Below are 18,571 nucleotides of genomic sequence, written 5' to 3' on the forward strand. Positions count from 1 at the left end.
AGAGACAATGTTTCTATGTATGGATGAACTATTCAAAGAATACCGGTATTATCGGTGCTTCATAGGTTTTGGTGAAATGTTTAAGAGTATGGATATTGGATACCCATCGCATATGGATATGTAAAACAAATTAAAGTATCAATGCTTCATTTTTTTAGCCACTAAGGTTAATTGTTAATTAGTCTTTTCCTTTTCACTTGTCCCTTTAATTATTAAGTTAAACTTATAACTCATGTATCGATGGTTGAGAGATGATGATCACCTACACAAATTCAATGATCTACTCTTGAAATATGCATTTGAAAATATTGAACGTTGTGAATCGAAGTTCAATCAAATCAGTGACTCTCTATGGAAGGAGAAGCTGGACGAAAATCCTAAGGATGATTATGCGGAGAGAAACTGGCGATAATAAAGAACATTTGGACCATTTAACCGGCCAATGTCATTATTCAGGCTTAACGCCTACACACTAACAGTACAACACTGTCACACATGAAGCTTTGATACAAACATTGTTTCAAATTTTTTTTCTAATACGAAAAGGATTTGATATTGTAGATCGGAAAATCTTATACATGAGTGTCAGCTGTGATGGTACGAGTATAATAACTGGTATGCTCCCCGATATGACGCCTCCTATAAAGAGTCGCTTATACGCCCAATAGTTCTTGAGTAGTATACCAAGTGCAGCACAAAAGGCAAATATCATGGACACCTCAGACAGAAAAAGGTAGAAAATGCTCAACAGTAACTTATACGGCAATCTTCTTAGGAAGTCTTGTTCAGCATAACGCGATGCGACGATCCAAATGCATATCAAGACTGAAGTGGCAGAAGTGAAGAGAGATATTGCATCTGCGACCACAAATGCAGTAAATATCTTCTCCTTTAAGAAAATGGGCACTCCAGTATCTTGCGTGTTTCCACCTGGGACAGTGAAGACCGCAGCGAACATGATAGTAGTGATGAGAGTACCCACAAGTGTAAAAGAATTAGCGGTTTCTTTTGCCCATTTCTCTCCAGCTTTCACCAGCTCCTTGTGCCTTTCAGTGAATAGCTCATGAGGCTTCTTATCGTCATCATTTCTGGCTTCCTTACACTTGGGATCCACAACTTCCTCCACCGCCTGCACTCATTTCATCAATGCAGGTATAACGAATTGATCTCGATTCGTAAATAATGGGCATGGGTCATATATAATCGCTTAACTTAGAACATGTGTTATCATGCTGGACGGTGGCGACGCCGGCTAGGGATTCGAATTCGAGGGAACAGTCCTCGACGCAGTTTAGGGTCACGACGAGGGGGAGAGGTGCAGGGTTGTTACGGTGAGGCATTGCCGCACACGATTGGATCTACTACTCACTCCTTCCTCTCTTGCCTTCTCAGTTATGCTATTATGCTATGCTTCACTTTAGAACCCTGTGTCTGTCCCCACTTTTGGGACCAGCCATTTTCAAGCGCCTAAGAAAAAGGGATTTTATTTTTAAATTATCTTGTTTTTTCTTTTCTTTATTTATATTTTTATTTTTTTTAAGAAACGAATATATTAGCCCCAAAAAAATAAATACTTATTTTATATAATTGAAATAATTATAATAAATAACTATTTTTAATGTATAATTATACTTTAGCTTATAATCAATGATTTAAATATGATCAAGACTATTTTTAATTATTAAACCCACAAATTAGTAATAATTGTACCGTCTTGCATTAATTTTCGTAAGATAAATTTAATATTAAATTATATAAATTCAGAATTAATTTATCATTAAGTTATATACATGATGTAATTGTGATGCTTTCTGTAAATTATTTTTTATTAGTTACAAAAGAATGTTAATAAATTTTTTTTTATTGAAAAATTTAAAAGTGAGATAATGTTTCTAAAGATTTGATCTGTTAACTGAAGAAGTTATTTGATGCATGTAGTCGACTTCTTCAAACAATGAGCTAAGTCAAAGTGAAAATTTATAGGTGATTAAGATTTAATTTCAAGCCATGATTGTAACTTGTAAGGTATACATACTACTCAAAGTGATTACTTGTTTTTTTTTTCTTCCAATTGTTAATAATGGCAATTCTTGTCATTTAAGCTATCAAATACTAGAGTTTAAGCACTGATTTATGGTTCAGGCGACTAAAATGGCGTAAGAAAGTGGTTTCCAGTAAACAAATTACTTTGTAGTGTTAAACTAATTTATACAAAATAAATGCAATATGGATGAGAGACCATATTTTTGAACATCAGAATTACATTAGCATGGACAGAGCACCAAGCACAAGCAGCACTGATAGATAACATAATAAACCAAACCATACATACACTTAAAGACCTATAGAACATTAGTATATTACATGTTAAACAAACAGGTTCTATGGTCTATTTAAGTACAAGACTTTGCAATGACAAATCACAATAGTTCCAAAACATTTTATTAAAATGTTGATGATAAATGAACATATCACCCTTGTCACCAGAATCTACCGAGGTTGTTACACCGACTTGTGTGCTGGTGTTACACCTGAATTAACTTCCCATGACATGTTTGGAAGGCTTCTAGTTGCACTATCCATAGAAAATTCAGGTTTTGAGGGCACTGGGAGAGTGGTAGAATTGCTATTAAGCATGAGTACGTGCAACCATAGCCATGGTTGGTCTGTTGACCAAATTTTCTTGAACAAAGAGTAAACCAATATGGATGCATCTTATCATTTCATTTTGTGAATTATTGTTTAGTGATGGATCTATAATATTTGTAACTGTCCCCTCTTGTCAGTTTCTCCATGCCTGCAAGAATTTGCACAATTGCAAATAATCAGATATTAGTAGATTACCAAATTCTGTTTCTTCATTAATACTTAGGAGCACATAATACTTGCAAGGGCAAAATAATATTTAGAGAAGATAGACTTATGAAGCTGAATAGATTTTCTCCATTTTCCTCATGACAAATACCATGAATTCTTTTAACACTTACAATCGCAAGAACCAGAACACCAAAACTAAAGACATCTGATTTCACGGAAAAATGTCCATTCAGGTGCCATATATCCGCTACATGCCAACACGGACAAGCTTAATTAGTAAACCATGTTATTACTCTTTACGGTAATAAAATCTTCACTATTTCAATCGCCACATACGACAATTGATATTGATAATGATTTTATAATTTTAATTTCATACTAATGTAAAAGTAATTAATGCTATCACTCAATCATCATCTAATATTTTTAAATAATGTTAACGTTTATCTTGTGTTTCGAAATATGTGCATGGAATAAATCATATCAAATACTGACCTAATGCAAAAGCTATAATCAACTACTTTCATCGAGACATGAAAAATCACATATCGCACGAGACTAAACATGCACTATAACAATTAATCCAATGCTTGGCTCTTTGAATAAATTATCAATATTTGGCTAAGTAATAATGTAAAATAAAATAGTTGATAGTTGATTCAAATTAAGTTGTCATGGCAATTAGTATGCTCTAACATATTCTAATATTTACTAGGTTCCAACAATTCTACTTGTACTTTTTTTGTGTTTCATCTACAACAATCAGTTTTGTCATGCCAAAATCTAATATCTTAGAAAACATCTCTTCATCTAAGAGAATATTGTTTAGTTTGAGATCAGGATACATAAAACGTAATCATGAATCCTTATGAACATAAAGAAGGCCTCGAATAACACCTCCAATGATTTTGTAGTACCTTTCCCAATCCAATTGTGCTTTCTTTGTCGGATCTATATGTGTGTCAAAGCCATTGGTATTTTAGAGCTACTTTTAGTATAGTTGGTGATCTTTTCATGAACTAGAACTAAAGTAATAGTGGAAAAGATCAATTATGCTAATATTTAAACCTACCAAATATTAAGTAATCAAGGCTTTTATTAGGAACAAATTCATAAACCAGCAGCTTTTCTCTTCCTTCCAAACAGAAACCAAGTAGCCAAACTAAATTTCGGTGCTGAAGCTTGGCAAGTAAAATGACTTCATTCTTAAATTCCAAGTCTCCCTGGCTAGAATTCCTTGACAACCTTTTGAAAGCAAACACTTGTCCATTAGAGAGCTTTCCCTAAAAACATATCATTATTAGGTAAATAATACATTCTTTGTATTCCAATTTATTTGTATATATACCATGTTTTGATGAAGAGTTGATGAAGAGGTGATATATAGCAGAATAAAACAATTTTATCTTACCTGGTAAACAGTTCCAAACCCGCCTTCTCCTAGTTTATTAGAATCGGAGAAGTCACTTCTTGCAACTCGTATTGTGTCTAAGTTGAATTTCATCATTGTCTTCATTTTCTTCAAATAATATGATTCAAGCACAATAAATATTATAGTAATTAGTGCAGTCAATATAGAAAGAACATCAGGAGATATAATTTGTGAAAGAAAATGACCATTGATTTCCTTTTTTCTTTTTCCGTTTTCCAAGTGGTGATGGAGCTACTCCTGCTTTGAGTATTATCAAGAAATTACTCTAACTCATGATAGATTATATGTCCATTTTGAAAGTTTTTAATTTTGTGCCTATCTCTTCGAAATTCATTTTGACAATATAGGACTTAGTTGAAAATAGAAAGTATTGATGAATCAATTAATAAATATTAGACCTACCTGGTAGAAGATTTTTTCTTGCTTTCTTCCTCATAAAATATATGCTAATAATAATGATCAGAGCAACAACAGCGAGAACAGTTGGCACAACTAAGGTGATTGTAGTTCGCAAAGAGTTGTTCTTTCCTGCAAAAACCAGAATATCTTTTTCTCGATGAGACATTTTTAAATAGGATGATAAAATATCAATAATTCAAATAATTAATTACTGAGGGAAAAAAGCCAACATAAGAATAAGGAAAGCTAAACCTAACAGAGAAGAAAATATTCCTTGTTTCACAGAAAGATTCTTTGAAGTTTATGGATTTCCCATATATATCTAAATTCTCACACATGGTAAGGAATATTTAAACATAAATTTTCACAAAACTAAGAGTTTAATAGATATGCAATGTAAAATAATTTCCTCTGTCAACCAATTAAAAATAAGTTTTGATGTGATTTTTAGGATAACTGTTAGCAAAGTTAACAAATTTATTCTCTATAATAATTTCTTTTATCAGCTCATTCATAATAATTTATAATTGTATGTAAAAAAAATAACATTGTTAGGGCATATATTTTTTCCTCAAAAGCTAGCTTTATGTGGAAAAGTATGATGGAATGTAAATGGATCATAGAAGAAGGGACAATTTGGCAGATTGGAAATGAGCAAACAGCAAAAATCTGGCAGCATAAATGGGTTTCTAATGTAAGGGATAATTGCATCCATGGCGATATCCTGAATGAGGTTGACCCCAATGCTTTGCAAAAATCTTTGCAGAGTAGGAGGCACAATGGGACCATCAAAAGCTCCAAGAAATTTTCCAATATTAGGTAGCTCTTAACATTTCATCCATTCCTTTGCCTAATGTGCTTTGTGCTTTCACAATGTGATATTTGAGATAGATTATTTACAGATTCACAAGGCCTGGAATCAGAATGGTAATGAAGCCCAACGTAACTATTTCCAAAGTTTGATCTATGAGTACTGCAATTCTAAAAAACATCTTTTCTCTTTTTGTAACCTGTCCTTTACCAAGAGATCTTCTAGCTAGCCATGCTTCCTTTTTCAAAGAGAATTTTATTTTTGGTTGGAGGACTATCCTCACCAAATTAGTGCTCCTATTTTGTCGACTAATGTAATTAACATTTGTTCTGTTCATATATAATGCAGTTTTTATCGTAAAAAACAAATGGATTTTTAATTAAGTCTAATTTCCAGCAAAAACACGTAAATATTAGTCAGAACCAAAAATGCGTGGTGGTTGAATAATTTCTAGGGCTTGAGAGTTAGTTTGTGGGGCTGAAGTATAATTATTAATTATTCTATCAGCAACTAAAACTTCTTAGTTTTTGGATAAAAATTAACCATGGCCATGGACGGACATCTTAAACAACGTCTCTTCCTTCTCCGTCTCTGCCCCTTCAAAACAGCGTCTCTACACCACAATCAATGTCAGATTTAGATCCAGATCTCCAGCGTCTCTGCGAACGCCGCCATTATCTCTGGCACGACCACCCTCTACACAATCCCACCCAGATCCGCCACCAATACCCAGTGTGCGCCACCACCTCTTCCTTCTCCGTTCACGAACTCTCCGGCACAGATCAAGCCTATCTCACTCGTTCGTGAACCGCACCACCTCGTACCAGCTGGCATTTGGCGGCCTCGTTCTGGCGCCGCCGTCGAACGCGACCCGATGGCGTTTTTGGAAACCGGCAACATCAAACCCTTAACACTTGGAGACCGGAGGATGCCACGTGTACACCAACTTAACGCGTAAATCAAACTCACGTAAAAAATACGATTTTAACAATTGATGAATCAAATTCTAACGTTTAAAAATTAGTGAACTAAATTTAAGTAATCTTAAATTTTTCAAAGGAAGACCTGGGTAGGTAGTATAATGAAAACTAAAAGGTATACTAACAAAGGTTAGTTCAGCAAGAACATGAGTTTGATTTTCGTTATTATTACGAAAATCTTGTTGGTAAGTAATATGTAAGCATTTTTGTAAGTGGTTGGAGTAGCAAAACATGCACTTTTTGTCCCACATAATTCCCTAGGTTTGGACAATATTTGTGTGAGACTGAGTCGAGAATTGTTGAGGCAGTTGCGACATTCGTCTGGCTTAAGATATCCTCTGCATGTCCTATGGCGTATACTTTGTCTGGATTTTGGGCATCCGAGAAATTGTAGAAACCATAGTCGATTTCTGTGTGGGAAGTGAGGGTGGATAAGAGGGTATTGAGGTTGCTATAGTACGTGATAGGCTGTGTAGTTTATAGTCGTGAGTGCAGATTTTGCTGTTTTCGAAATCTGGTCCTTGGAGGGCTGCTGAAAATATTGTGATTAGTGCATAGAGGCAACAAAGAAAGGAAAGAGGCATGTAAGAAATAGTAGCATTATTATTATTACAAATTGTCCTCTCGGAATGATCCACAAGTGTTACTAAGTGCTATGGGACAGAAAAAAAAGTTATAAGAGAAGAAATTATAATCTTAATATTATAAGGTTGTTTCCATATCTTATCTGATCTTGCTTCTTCAATGCTTCTCTTCCTGCATTTGCATGCCTTGCACTATTTTGTAACTGCACACTCTCCCCTTTAATCTTAGTAACCGCACATTGTTCACGTTTTTGGATTCAATATTGGCTCTCTCTTGCTTCCCATCTCTCTCACTCTCAAATCTTTTTCTTTCTATGCTCCTTCTCTTCCATATGCATCGTTATTTGTTTTCATAACATCTGAAGCCATGCATGAAACCTTTTTTTTCGTTTGTCATTTTTTAAACCTACACTATTTGTTACCACCAAATGCTCTGTTGCACAACATATTAATTGTTTCCGAAATAATAATAGCTACATACAATCACTAATTTGTCTTCTTTTAACAGAGCCACGCTATTGAGGAGAAATGGCTTTTGATGCAACAATGGAATGGCTAGCATGTTTGCTAACACTTTTGTTATAATTTTAAATTGAAAATTAGCAAGTACAATAGGACGAAAATTATCAATAGTGTCAACCCCGTGTACCTTGGGAAAGAGAACTATTAATTAGGTTTGAATTCAAATTAGGAAGGATACAACTTTGTGAAAAGAATTGAAGCATATATATAGTTGAATATATCATTCGCAGTGATATCCCAAAACTTTTGATAAGAGCAACCACTAAATTCGTTAGGCCCCAGAGCACCATCACTATTGGTGCTAAATACAACATTGCATGCTTAATTAACCTTCTCTATAGTGGGAGTGTTTGTCAAAGAAACATTATCCGCATCAAAGCTAACACAAAATTGTTTTAGGATCAATGAGAATAAGTTGATAGGGACTAAATAAAAGGAGGAAAAAGTTTTAAATGAAATAGAGCCCACAAAAATTAAAGGAGCAAGAAGTTTTAATGATGAAAAATAAAATAAGAAAACAGACAGGGAAACAGAGAAGAAGGAGGAATAATAAAGAAGAACATGTTGATCGTGATTAAAACATAAACAAATATGCTTCTACAGGGATTGAAACAAGTAATTTTACGATGTAAGACACGTCAATGCCATGGCAGTACCACTTCATCCATTGTTAATAATATTAAATTTATTTATTTTTAATAGTAATAATCAAGATAACATTTAAAGTGCACGTATATAGCTACATCAAATGGTTATGTAGGGATTAGTAAAATTTGAACAAGAACCAAAACATAAAAATAGTATATGTATATAAACTAAAACATAAAGCATAACACACATTAAAGTCGTGTAATTTCAAGTTATTCTTAACAACAAGGATCAAGATGAAACTAAAAGATAAAATTTATGCAGACTAAAAGAATAATTTAACCAAATTACTTCTACTAGCCATTGTAAAACTGCATACGCCAACCAAACATCTTTTTTTGGTAAGTGGAGGAAAAACAAGAAAAGAAAAAACAGAATTACAGTCTTAGGAAACTAGTTCCATGAGCATCTGCTTGGAGCATAGATTTGAGACCTTGCGGAACACTTGCAACCAGCTGAAGCTGCACCCCCGAATTAGGACCAAGCTTAGAGATGAAATCAACACTCCCTTCCCTTCTCTGAGAGTGTGACGAAGATCCACCACCCACGTCCACGCCAACCAATATATAATTGCTAGTAAAACATTTTATGGCCATTTTAATTGCCATTAAAAGCAATATTTATTTCCATTGAAGGTGCTTTTCGTTGTAGCTGTGGAAGCAACACCAAGCAGCACGGATAGCATAATAACCAAACCATACACTTTAAGACCAATACTCCATTCATTTATATTTCATGTTTCTGTCTTAGTTGACTGAAACAATTAAGTTCTATGGTCTATTTAAGTAACCATACTTTGCACAAATAAATTACAAGTTCCAAAACATGTATTAATAACATTGACGACAAATGCATATATCACCCCTAACTATGACCAGAATCTAACGAGGGTATAGCTCAGAAATTGAAGCCTCACTTACTGAGTCGTGAGCTGATTTGGTTGTGGACTGATTCGATCGTGTTGTCCCTGAATTAACTTCCCATGACATGTTTGGAAGGCTTGTAGTTGCACTATCCATAAAAAAAGCAGGTTTTGTAGGCACTGGGAGAGTGATAGAACAACTATTTAGCATGAGTGCAACGTTAGCCATGGTTGGTCTGTTGGCTAGATTTTCTTGAACACAGAGTAAACCAATGTGGGTGCATCTTATCATTTCATTCTGTGAACTATTGTTTAATATTGGATCTATAATATTTGTAACTGTCCCCTCTTGCCAGCTTCTCCATGCCTGCAAGAATTTGCTCAATTGCAAATAATTAACCAGATATTAGTAGATCACCAAATTCCATTTTCTCATTTTAATATTTAGGAGCCCACAATCTTTTAATTCATACATTTAATTGGAAGGGAAAAATAGTATTCAATAAAGGAAGACTTACAAAGTTTAGTAGATCTTCCACATTCTTCCCATGACGAATACCATGGTTTTTTTGGCCACTTACAATCTCAAGAACTAGTACACCAAAACTGAAGACATCTGATTTTATTGAAAATTGTCCATGCATTATATATTCTGGTGCCATATATCCACTACATGCCAATATGGACAGGCTTAATTAGTAAAGCATGTTATGATGATTCTTTACCGTAGTAATTTTTCACTATTTCCATTTTACATACATCCATTGATATTAATGTTCTAATTTTAATTTCATACTAGTGTAAAAGTAATATATGCTATCACTCAAACGTCAAATATTTTTAAATGATCTTAACTATTAATCAAACGTTAAACTCTTTGAGTAAATTATGAATACTTGACTAAGTAATAATGTAAAAAAAATTGATACTTGATTCAAATTAAGCTCTCATGGCAATTAGGAAGCTCTAGCATGTTATAATACTTACTAGGTTCCAACAACTCTACTTGTATTTTCTTGTGTTTGACCTGCAACAATCAGTCTTGCCATACCAAAATCTGATATTTTAGGAATCATCTCTTCATCTAAGAGAACATTGCTTGCTTTGAGATCACGATGTATAATGCGCAATCGTGAATCCTCGTGAAGATAAAGAAGACCTCGAGCAATACCTTGAATGATTTTGTATCGTCTATCCCAATCCAGTCGTGCTTTCTTTGTTGGATCTGTATGTGCGTCAAAGCCATATGAGTTTTAGAGTTATGTTAGTGTAGTTGGCTGTTTTTTTCATGAACTAAAACTGAAGTAATACAACAATAGACTAATCATGGTAATATTTACCAAATATGAAGTAATCAAGGCTTTTATTTGGAACATATTCATAAACAAGTAGCTTTTCTTTCCCTTCCAAACTAAAACCAAGTAGCCTAACTAAATTTCGGTGCTGAAGCTTGGCCAGTAAAAGGACTTCATTCTTAAATTCCACGCCACCTTGGCCAGAATCGCTTGACAACCTTTTGACAGCAATCACTTGTCCATTAGAGAGCCTGCCCTGAAAATATATTACTGTTAGGTATATATATATATATATATATATATGTGTGTGTGTGTGTGTGTGTGTGTGTGTGTGTGTAAATGAATGAAACAATGTTATCTTACCTGGTAAACAGCTCCAAACCCGCCTTCTCCGAGTTTATTAGAGTCAGAGAAGTTATTTGTTGCAACTTTTATTGTGTCGAAGTTGAATTGCAATGATTCAGCCAATTCAATTTCATCATCGTCTTCATCTTCAAATGTGATTCATTATTCAAGCACATTATATATTATAGTTAGTGTCGTCAAAATAGACAGAACATCAGGAGATATAACTTCTGAAATCAGAACAAAATGGTCATTGATTTCTCATGATAGATGGCATGTCCCTTTAGAAAGATTTTTGTGCCTCTCTTCGAAATTCATTTTGACAATAGGACTTGGTTGAAAATAGAAAGTATTGATGAATCAAATAATACTTAGACCTACCAGCGAGAAGATTTTTCCTTGCTAATTTCCTCCTCCTAAAATATATGCTAATGAAAATGAGCAAAGCAACAACAACGAGAACGGTAGGCACAACTATGGCGATTGTAGTTCGCAGTGAGTTGCCCTTTTCTGCAAAAACCAGAATCTTCTGCTCAATAAGACATTTCAAAGATTAAGGATGATAAAATATCAACAGTTCTAATAACTAATTATTGGGGAAAAACAGACCATCATAAGAATATATATAAGGAAAAAATAAACCCAACAAAGAAGAAAATATTCCATTTCTCATAGGAGATTCTTCGAAGTTTATGGATTTCTCATATTAGGAATCTAAATTCGCATATATGGTCATAAAACTAACATTCTTAAATGTTTTTTAATCAAGTTTTCGAGTAAAATATTCTCATCAAGGGATGGGAATAGGGAACCATATGAAGGCAGGACACACTTTTTCTATAATATTCCCAAATTGTTTTAGGAAAAGGGCAAATGATATATATATTGTTAGATATTAATTAGAAAAATAATAATAACAAGTTTTATGAGCCTTAAATTGTGGAAGATGAAAGTTGTAAAGTTGTAAGTTACAAAGTCTTGAATAAGCAATTATGTGAGCATTCAGTATTCTTGAATAAGCAATTATGTGAGTAGTCACTCTATTCTAGTATAAATAGGGGATCATACTCTTGTATTTTGTGTGGCAAATGAAATAAAATATTCTTCTTCTTCCAACAAAGTGGCATAAGAGCTTGAGTTCTAGAGTGTTGAGAGAGAAACACTTTGTGAGTTGAGAGATGGTAAGCAATGGCTTGAGTATGTTTCAATTCCCTCGTCTTACCAAAGGGAATTATGATAATTGGTGTCATCGCATAAAAGCCTTGTTAGGTTCTCAAGATGCATGGGAGATTGTAGAGAAAGGTTATACCCAACCTCAAAATGAGGCTATTTTGTCACCAAATGAGAAGGAGACTTTGTTGAAGTCGAAGAAGAAGGATCAACAAGCACTTACTTTCATTCATCAAGGTTTGGATGAAGCAATGTTTGAGTTGGTGTCAAATGTAACCACATCCAAAGAAGAATGGGAGATTTTGAAAACCTCCCTTGAAGGTGTCGATAAGGTAAAAAAGGTGTGTCTACAAACTCTACGTAGAGAGTTTGAATCATTGCATATGAAGGAATCTGAATCTATCTCAGATTTTGGCAACAAGGTGTTGGTTATTGTGAACCAAATGAAGCGTTATGGAGAAAATATGGAAGATGTTCGTGTGGTGGAAAAGATCCTTCGCTCCTTTAATCGCTAAATTTGATTATGTGGTTTGTGCTATTGAAGAGTCTAAGGATTTAGACTCAATGACCGTAGACCAATTGATGGGTTCTCTTCAAGCCTATGAAGAAAGGTTCAATAGAAGACATGATGAGCCATTGGAGCAAGTCCTCAAAGCCAAAGCTTCTTTGAAAGAAAATGGAGGAGAAAGTAGTCAAAAAGCATGTGGACGTGAAAGAGGACGTGGTCGTGGACGTGGTCATGGCCAAGGAAGAGGAGGAAGAGGAGATCGTGACAATTTTGACAATGATGAATGGAGGAGCCATCAATCCACTAGAAGTCGTGGAAGAGGAAGAGGAAGAGGTAGAAACAATTATGAAAAAGCATATGAAAGGAGGTATGATAAATCAAATGTTGAATGTTTTAATTGTCATAAATATGGCCATTACTCTTGGGAGTGTAGAACAAATGTTGAAGAGAAGGTCAATCTTGTTGATGAAAAAGAAGATAAAGAAGTTGAAGAGCCAACACTACTACTATCACTTAATAATGGTGAGAAGGAAGACAAATGCTTATGGTATCTTGACAATGGAGCAAGCAATCACATGTGTGGATGCAAAGAGAAATTTGTGGAACTTGATAAGAAGGTGAAAGGAAATGTTTCTTTTGGAGATTCTTCCAAGGTGCAAATCCAAGGAAAAGGTACCATTTTAATTTCTTTAAAAGATGGTGCTCACAAATTAATCACGGATGTTTACTATGTTCCTAAACTAAAAAGCAATATTTTGAGTTTGGGACAACTTGTTGAAAAGGGGTATGAAATTCATATGAAAGATTGTTGTTTATGGCTTCGAGATCAAAATTCTAATTTGATTGCCAAGGTGTTTATGTCAAGAAATAGAATGTTCACTTTGAACATTAAAACCAATGAAGCAAAATGTTTGAAGGCTAGCATAAAAGATGAATCATGGTGTTGGCATATGAGATTTGGGCACTTGAATTTTGGAGCACTAAAATCCTTAGGAGAGGAGAAGATGGTGAAAGGGATGCCTCACATCAACCATCATAATCAATTGTGTGAAGCATGTCTCCTTGGAAAGCATGCAAGAAGGAGTTTTCCAAAAAAAACTAATTCAAGAACAAAGGAGCCTCTCCAACTTGTTTACACCAATGTGTGTGGCCCAATCAATCCTCCTTCATGTGGTAACAATAAATATTTCTTGCTTTTTATTGATGATTATAGTAGAAAGACTTGGGTTTATTTTCTAAAGCAAAAATCTAAGGCATTTGTAGCTTTTAAAAATTATAAAGCTCTTGTGAAAAAGGAGAGTGGTTATGTAATCAAAACTCTAAGATCCGATAGAGGTGGCGAATTCACATCAAAAGAATTTAATGAATTTTGTGAAAAATATGGGATTCGTCGCCCTCTAACGGTTCCTAGATCTCCACAACAAAATGGGGTAGCGAAGAGAAAAAATAAAACTATTCTTAATATGACTAGATGTATGTTGAAGGCTAAAAATATGCCAAAGGAATTTTGGGCTGAAGCTGTTGCATGTGCCGTTTATTTGTCCAATCGCTCCCCAACAAAGAATGTCAAAGATCAAAGACCACAAGAAGCATGGAGTGGAGTGAAGCCAAGAGTTGATCACTTGAGAGTATTTGGGAGCATTGCATATGCTCATGTACCCGACCAAGGAAGATTCAAGCTTGATGATCGGAGTGAGAAACATGTGTTCATTGGCTATGATGCAAGCTCGAAAGGCTACAAATTGTACAATCCAAACAATGGAAAGACAATTGTGAGCCGAGATGTCGAGTTCTATGAAGAAGGCACATGGAATTGGGAGTAGAAAGAAGACACTTATGATTTTTCCCCGTACTTTGAAGAAATAGATGAAGAAGCCTTGACTCCAAATGATTCAACTCCAGCTCTTTCACCAACTCCTTCAACCAATGAGGCCTCATCATCTTCCGAAGGGAGTTCAAGTGAAAGGCCAAGAAGAATGAGAAATATTCAAGAATTATATGGTGAAACTGAAGTTATAAATGATTTGTTTTATCTTTTTGTTGACAGTGAACCCTTAAACTTTGATGAAGCAATGAAAGACAAAAGGTGGAGACAAGCAATGGAAGAAGAAATCAAAGCCATTGAGAAGAACAACACTTGGGAGTTATCAAGCTTTCCCAAAGGTCATGAAGCAATTGGAGTCAAATGGGTGTTCAAAATTAAGAAGAATGCAAAAGGAGAGGTTGAGAGACACAAAGCAAGACTTGTAGCTAAAGGCTACAAGCAACAATATGGAGTTGATTATGATGAAGTGTTTGCACCAGTTGCCCGCATGGAGACCATTCGTCTTCTTATTTCCTTGGCAGCTCAAATGAAGTAGAGAATTTTTCAGCTTGATGTAAAATCGGCATTTCTAAATGGCTATCTTGAAGAAGATGTCTATGTTGAACAACCAATGGGTTTTGTCATCGAAGGTCAAGAAGGAAAAGTCTTGAAATTGAACAAGGCATTGTATGGTCAAAAGCAAGCACCGAGGGCATGGAATACTCGCATTGACAAGTACTTCCAAGACAATGGGTTTGTTCGTTGTCAAAATGAGTATGCTCTTTATGTTAAAGCTTTTAATAATGGTGATGTCTTATTTATGTCTTTATGTGGATGACCTTATCTTTACCGGCAATAACCCAAATTTGTTTGAAGACTTAAAGGAGTCCATGTCTCATGAATTTGATATGACAGATATGGGACTCATGTCATATTACTTGGGAATGGAAGTGAAGCAAACAGAGAATGGTATCTTTGTCTCACAAGAAAGCTACACAAAAGAAGTGTTGAAGAAATTTAATATGCTTGATTGCAATCCCGTGAACACACCTATGGAAGGTGGTTTGAAGTTATCAAAGTTTGATGAAGGAGAGAAGGTAGACTCCACGGTCTTCAAGAGTCTTGTGGGAAGTTTAAGGTATCTAACCAATACAAGACCCGATATTCTATATGCGATGGGAGTTGTGTGTTGCTTTACGGAGGCTCCTACCTCTCCTCATCTAAAAGCCGCAAAAAGAATTCTTCGTTACTTGAAGGGTACAATTGATTTTGGATTGTTTTATTCTCCCTCCAATAACTATAAGCTTGTGGGATTTTGTGATAGTGATTTTTCCGGAGATGTTGATGATAGAAAAAGTACTACCGGATTTGTATTTTTTATGGGTGATTGTGTTTTTACATGGAGTTCTAAGAAGCAAGGCATTGTGACACTTTATACTTGTGAAGCCGAGTATGTAGCTGCAACTTCTTGCACATGCCATGCCATTTGGCTAAGAAGATTGTTGGAGGAACTTCAGTTGTTGTAAAAGGAAAGCACAAAGATCTATGTTGATAATAGATCTGCACAAGAGCTTGCCAAGAATCCGGTGTTCCATGAACGAAGTAAGCATATAGATACAAGGTATCATTTCATTAGAGAGTGCATTACCAAGAAAGAAGTAGAATTGACTCATGTGAAAACTCAAGATCAAGTTACAAATATTTTCACCAAGCCTCTCAAATTTGAAGATTTTCGAAGATTACGAGCAAGACTTGGTGTGCAGAAGAATTTTTCCAATTAAGGGAGGATGTTAGATATTAATTAGAAAAATAATAATAACAAGTTTTATGAGCCTTAAATTGTGGAAGATGAAAGTTGTAAAATTGTAAGTTACAAAGTCTTGAATAAGCAATTATGTGAGCATTCAGTATTCTTGAATAAACAATTATGTGAGTAGTCACTCTATTCTAGTATAAATAAGGGATCATATTCTTGTATTTTGTGTGACAAATGAAATAAAATCTTCTTCTTCCAACATATATATAATTTGTTTTAAATATCAGACCACTGCGATCACATCAGTCTAGTCATCATAACAGTGACTGCGATCCAAATTTAAAATCATATTTTAAAGAATTAGTAATTAAAACAATTCCACCAAATTTGCAAGCAAGTAGTACAATGAAAAGTACCTTTTAGGGAAAGTGGTACCGATGCTGATGGTGTAGGTTCATCGTAGAAGGGGTAGATTTCATATCTAACATTACAACTTGGTCTAAGCACTACAGCACCAACTTTGTTTTTGAAAACATTTCCGAAATCTGCCAAACTCCAATGCAAGCATTTACCGCAGTCTTGCCTTGACAAATCAGGCGTACACTGCACAAGACCGTATATGGTTTGGAGATTCGCAAAGACTGCAGTATCCGCGGCATACTTGCGACGAGGGTCACCTGATGCAGCTTTGTCACTCAGATTTCTAAGTAACTCACCCAACACTTTATTGAACTCTTCCGCATCCGTTGCATTGTTTACGTTGTTCATATGATACGAAAAAGAAGCATCCATGGTGTGAAAAATTGCGCGGTTGGAGTAGCGCAACATGCACTTCTCTTCCCAATTGATTGCCTCTAACTGCTTTGGACACAACCGTGTGAGACTAACTCTAGAATTGTTGAGGCAGCTGCGACATTCGTCTGGCTTAACATCTCCTCTGCATAACCCTATTGCGTATACTTTGTCTGAGTTTTGGCCATGCGAGAAATTGTAGAAACCATAGTCGATTTCTGTGTGGGAAGTGAGGGTGGATAAGAGGGTATTGAGGTTGGTTTGGTAGATGCTATTGGCTGTGTAGTTTCCATTACTGTTATTACAGTATTTGGAGTATTCATAACTTGGTCCGAAGCTGGCTTCACATATTACTATTATTAGATACAAGCAACAAAGAAAGAAAAGCTGCATACCAGAAATAGTAGACATTATAAATTGTCCTCTGGGAATGACAGGTAACATGCATATGACTGAGCGCAAAGAGTGTGGTGGTGTTTATATACACAAACGTACTATAAACACATGGCTACTACTAGAATTATGTCGTACTAGGTACCTGTATCGGGTATATTTTTAAAAATAGATACTTTTTAGCAACGTAAATATTTAGCTCGTATCCAAGTTTTCTTATTGTGAGAGAAATTGAAATACATTCTTTTTTAAAGTTTGATGTCTATGTATTCAAACTTTAATTTTTTTTTACATTATTATTCAATAAATTTATCATACATAATTAATTATGATTAGATGAATGCGCATAATTCTTTTTCTTTTATTTATATCCATATTATGAAAAGAAATAGGCTCAAGAGAGATATAAATATTTTTTCGATGTGAAAAAAAAGAGATAAATATTTAGGTTTTATACATACAAAAATCTTTCTTTTTGATGGAAAATACGTTTATTTGTATTTTTTTATCACTTATAAAATTGAGTTGTGTTTATATTAGATTCTTTTTTATAAGTATTTTTTACTTTTTTTTGTCTTATTATAACTATCTGAGGTTGTTTTATATATATTAAGAAAAACAAATAAATAGATAAAAGAGAATACCAATTTTTCAAAATTAATCCTATCATTGTTAATTTATTTTTAATTTTTGTTACTCATATAATTAATATTATAAAAGATATAAGTAAAAAAATAATTAATGTTACACTAAAAAGTTAAAATAATAAATATTTTGAGATAATTTATTTTCTTATACCATAATTATTATAGAAAAAGCATAGTAAGATTTATATTAATGTAACCATATCCTAGATTTTTTAACAATCTTGTTTTCCGTACCCATCCTATACTCTTTACCGTAGGCATGTTCATGCAACTTAGTATACACGGATTCATCAAGTGTTTGTTAAAATAATTAAGACAAATATAGGAGAGAAAATATCATGATCACCCATTTATTTGCGTTAGAGAGCAAATTTATAAACACTTTGATAGTATTTTTTTAAAAGCAAACTTTAATAGTATATTAAATATCTTATCAAGGTCCTTTAAAAAAATACCTTATCAACATCCATCATTTTTATATCTCCCTTTATTATACCTTGTTGATGAACAAATTCGTCTAAAGTTAAAGAAAATTGATTTAAAAATATTATGAGAAAAAATAATTTAAATTAATAGAAAATTAAATCAAACAAAAGAAAAAATTAAATAAGAATTTAAATTAATTAATTAAAAACAGAAAGAAAAAGAAAAACCAATTAGTATAGAAGTTAAATTCAAAAGATGAAAATGTTAAAAACTTATCATATTAGAACTATTTCTTGATGTAATGTTAATGATTTTTTTTCTATTTATAATTATTTTAATTTACACATGTTTATACTGATATACTCTAACTTTGGTACTCA

The 18,571-nt window shown here is 34.0% G+C and overlaps 2 protein-coding genes across 2 annotated transcripts; both read right to left on the bottom strand.

The window, feature by feature from the left end:
- Positions 1-520: 520 nt before the first annotated feature.
- Positions 521-1,340, bottom strand: LOC102666761 (ankyrin repeat-containing protein NPR4-like). Its single transcript, XM_006573867.1, has 2 exons — positions 1,239-1,340; positions 521-1,129 (listed from the first exon to the last, which is right to left on the bottom strand). Exons 1-2 carry the CDS (start codon positions 1,338-1,340, stop codon positions 521-523), a joined length of 711 nt encoding a protein of 236 aa, XP_006573930.1.
- A 7,127-nt stretch (positions 1,341-8,467) lies between these two features.
- CRK1 (cysteine-rich receptor-like protein kinase) lies at positions 8,468-17,179 on the bottom strand. Its single transcript, XM_003517614.5, has 7 exons — positions 16,350-17,179; positions 11,077-11,205; positions 10,714-10,841; positions 10,396-10,606; positions 10,043-10,280; positions 9,574-9,724; positions 8,468-9,422 (listed from the first exon to the last, which is right to left on the bottom strand). Exons 1-7 carry the CDS (start codon positions 17,167-17,169, stop codon positions 9,075-9,077), a joined length of 2,025 nt encoding a protein of 674 aa, XP_003517662.1. The 5' UTR covers positions 17,170-17,179; the 3' UTR covers positions 8,468-9,074.
- Between the last annotated feature and the right edge of the window lie 1,392 nt (positions 17,180-18,571).

This window comes from Glycine max, chromosome 1 (genome assembly GCF_000004515.6).
Source record: "Glycine max cultivar Williams 82 chromosome 1, Glycine_max_v4.0, whole genome shotgun sequence".
NCBI classification, from domain to species: domain Eukaryota; kingdom Viridiplantae; phylum Streptophyta; class Magnoliopsida; order Fabales; family Fabaceae; genus Glycine; species Glycine max.

Excerpts from the sequence above, each read along its gene's own strand:
- LOC102666761 (XM_006573867.1), bottom strand. The coding sequence starts at position 1,340 with ATGCCTCACCGTAACAACCCTGCACCTCTCCCCCTCGTCGTGACCCTA. Across the intron at positions 1,130-1,238 it reads CCCTAGCCGGCGTCGCCACC|GCGGTGGAGGAAGTTGTGGA; the intron begins GTCCAGCATGAT and ends AAATGAGTGCAG.
- CRK1 (XM_003517614.5), bottom strand. The coding sequence starts at position 17,169 with ATGTTACCTGTCATTCCCAGAGGACAATTTATAATGTCTACTATTTCT. Across the intron at positions 11,206-16,349 it reads GGTACCACTTTCCCTAAAAG|AAAAGGGCAACTCACTGCGA; the intron begins GTACTTTTCATT and ends TGGTTTTTGCAG. Across the intron at positions 9,423-9,573 it reads TGGAAGATCTACTAAACTTT|GCATGGAGAAGCTGGCAAGA; the intron begins GTAAGTCTTCCT and ends AAATTCTTGCAG.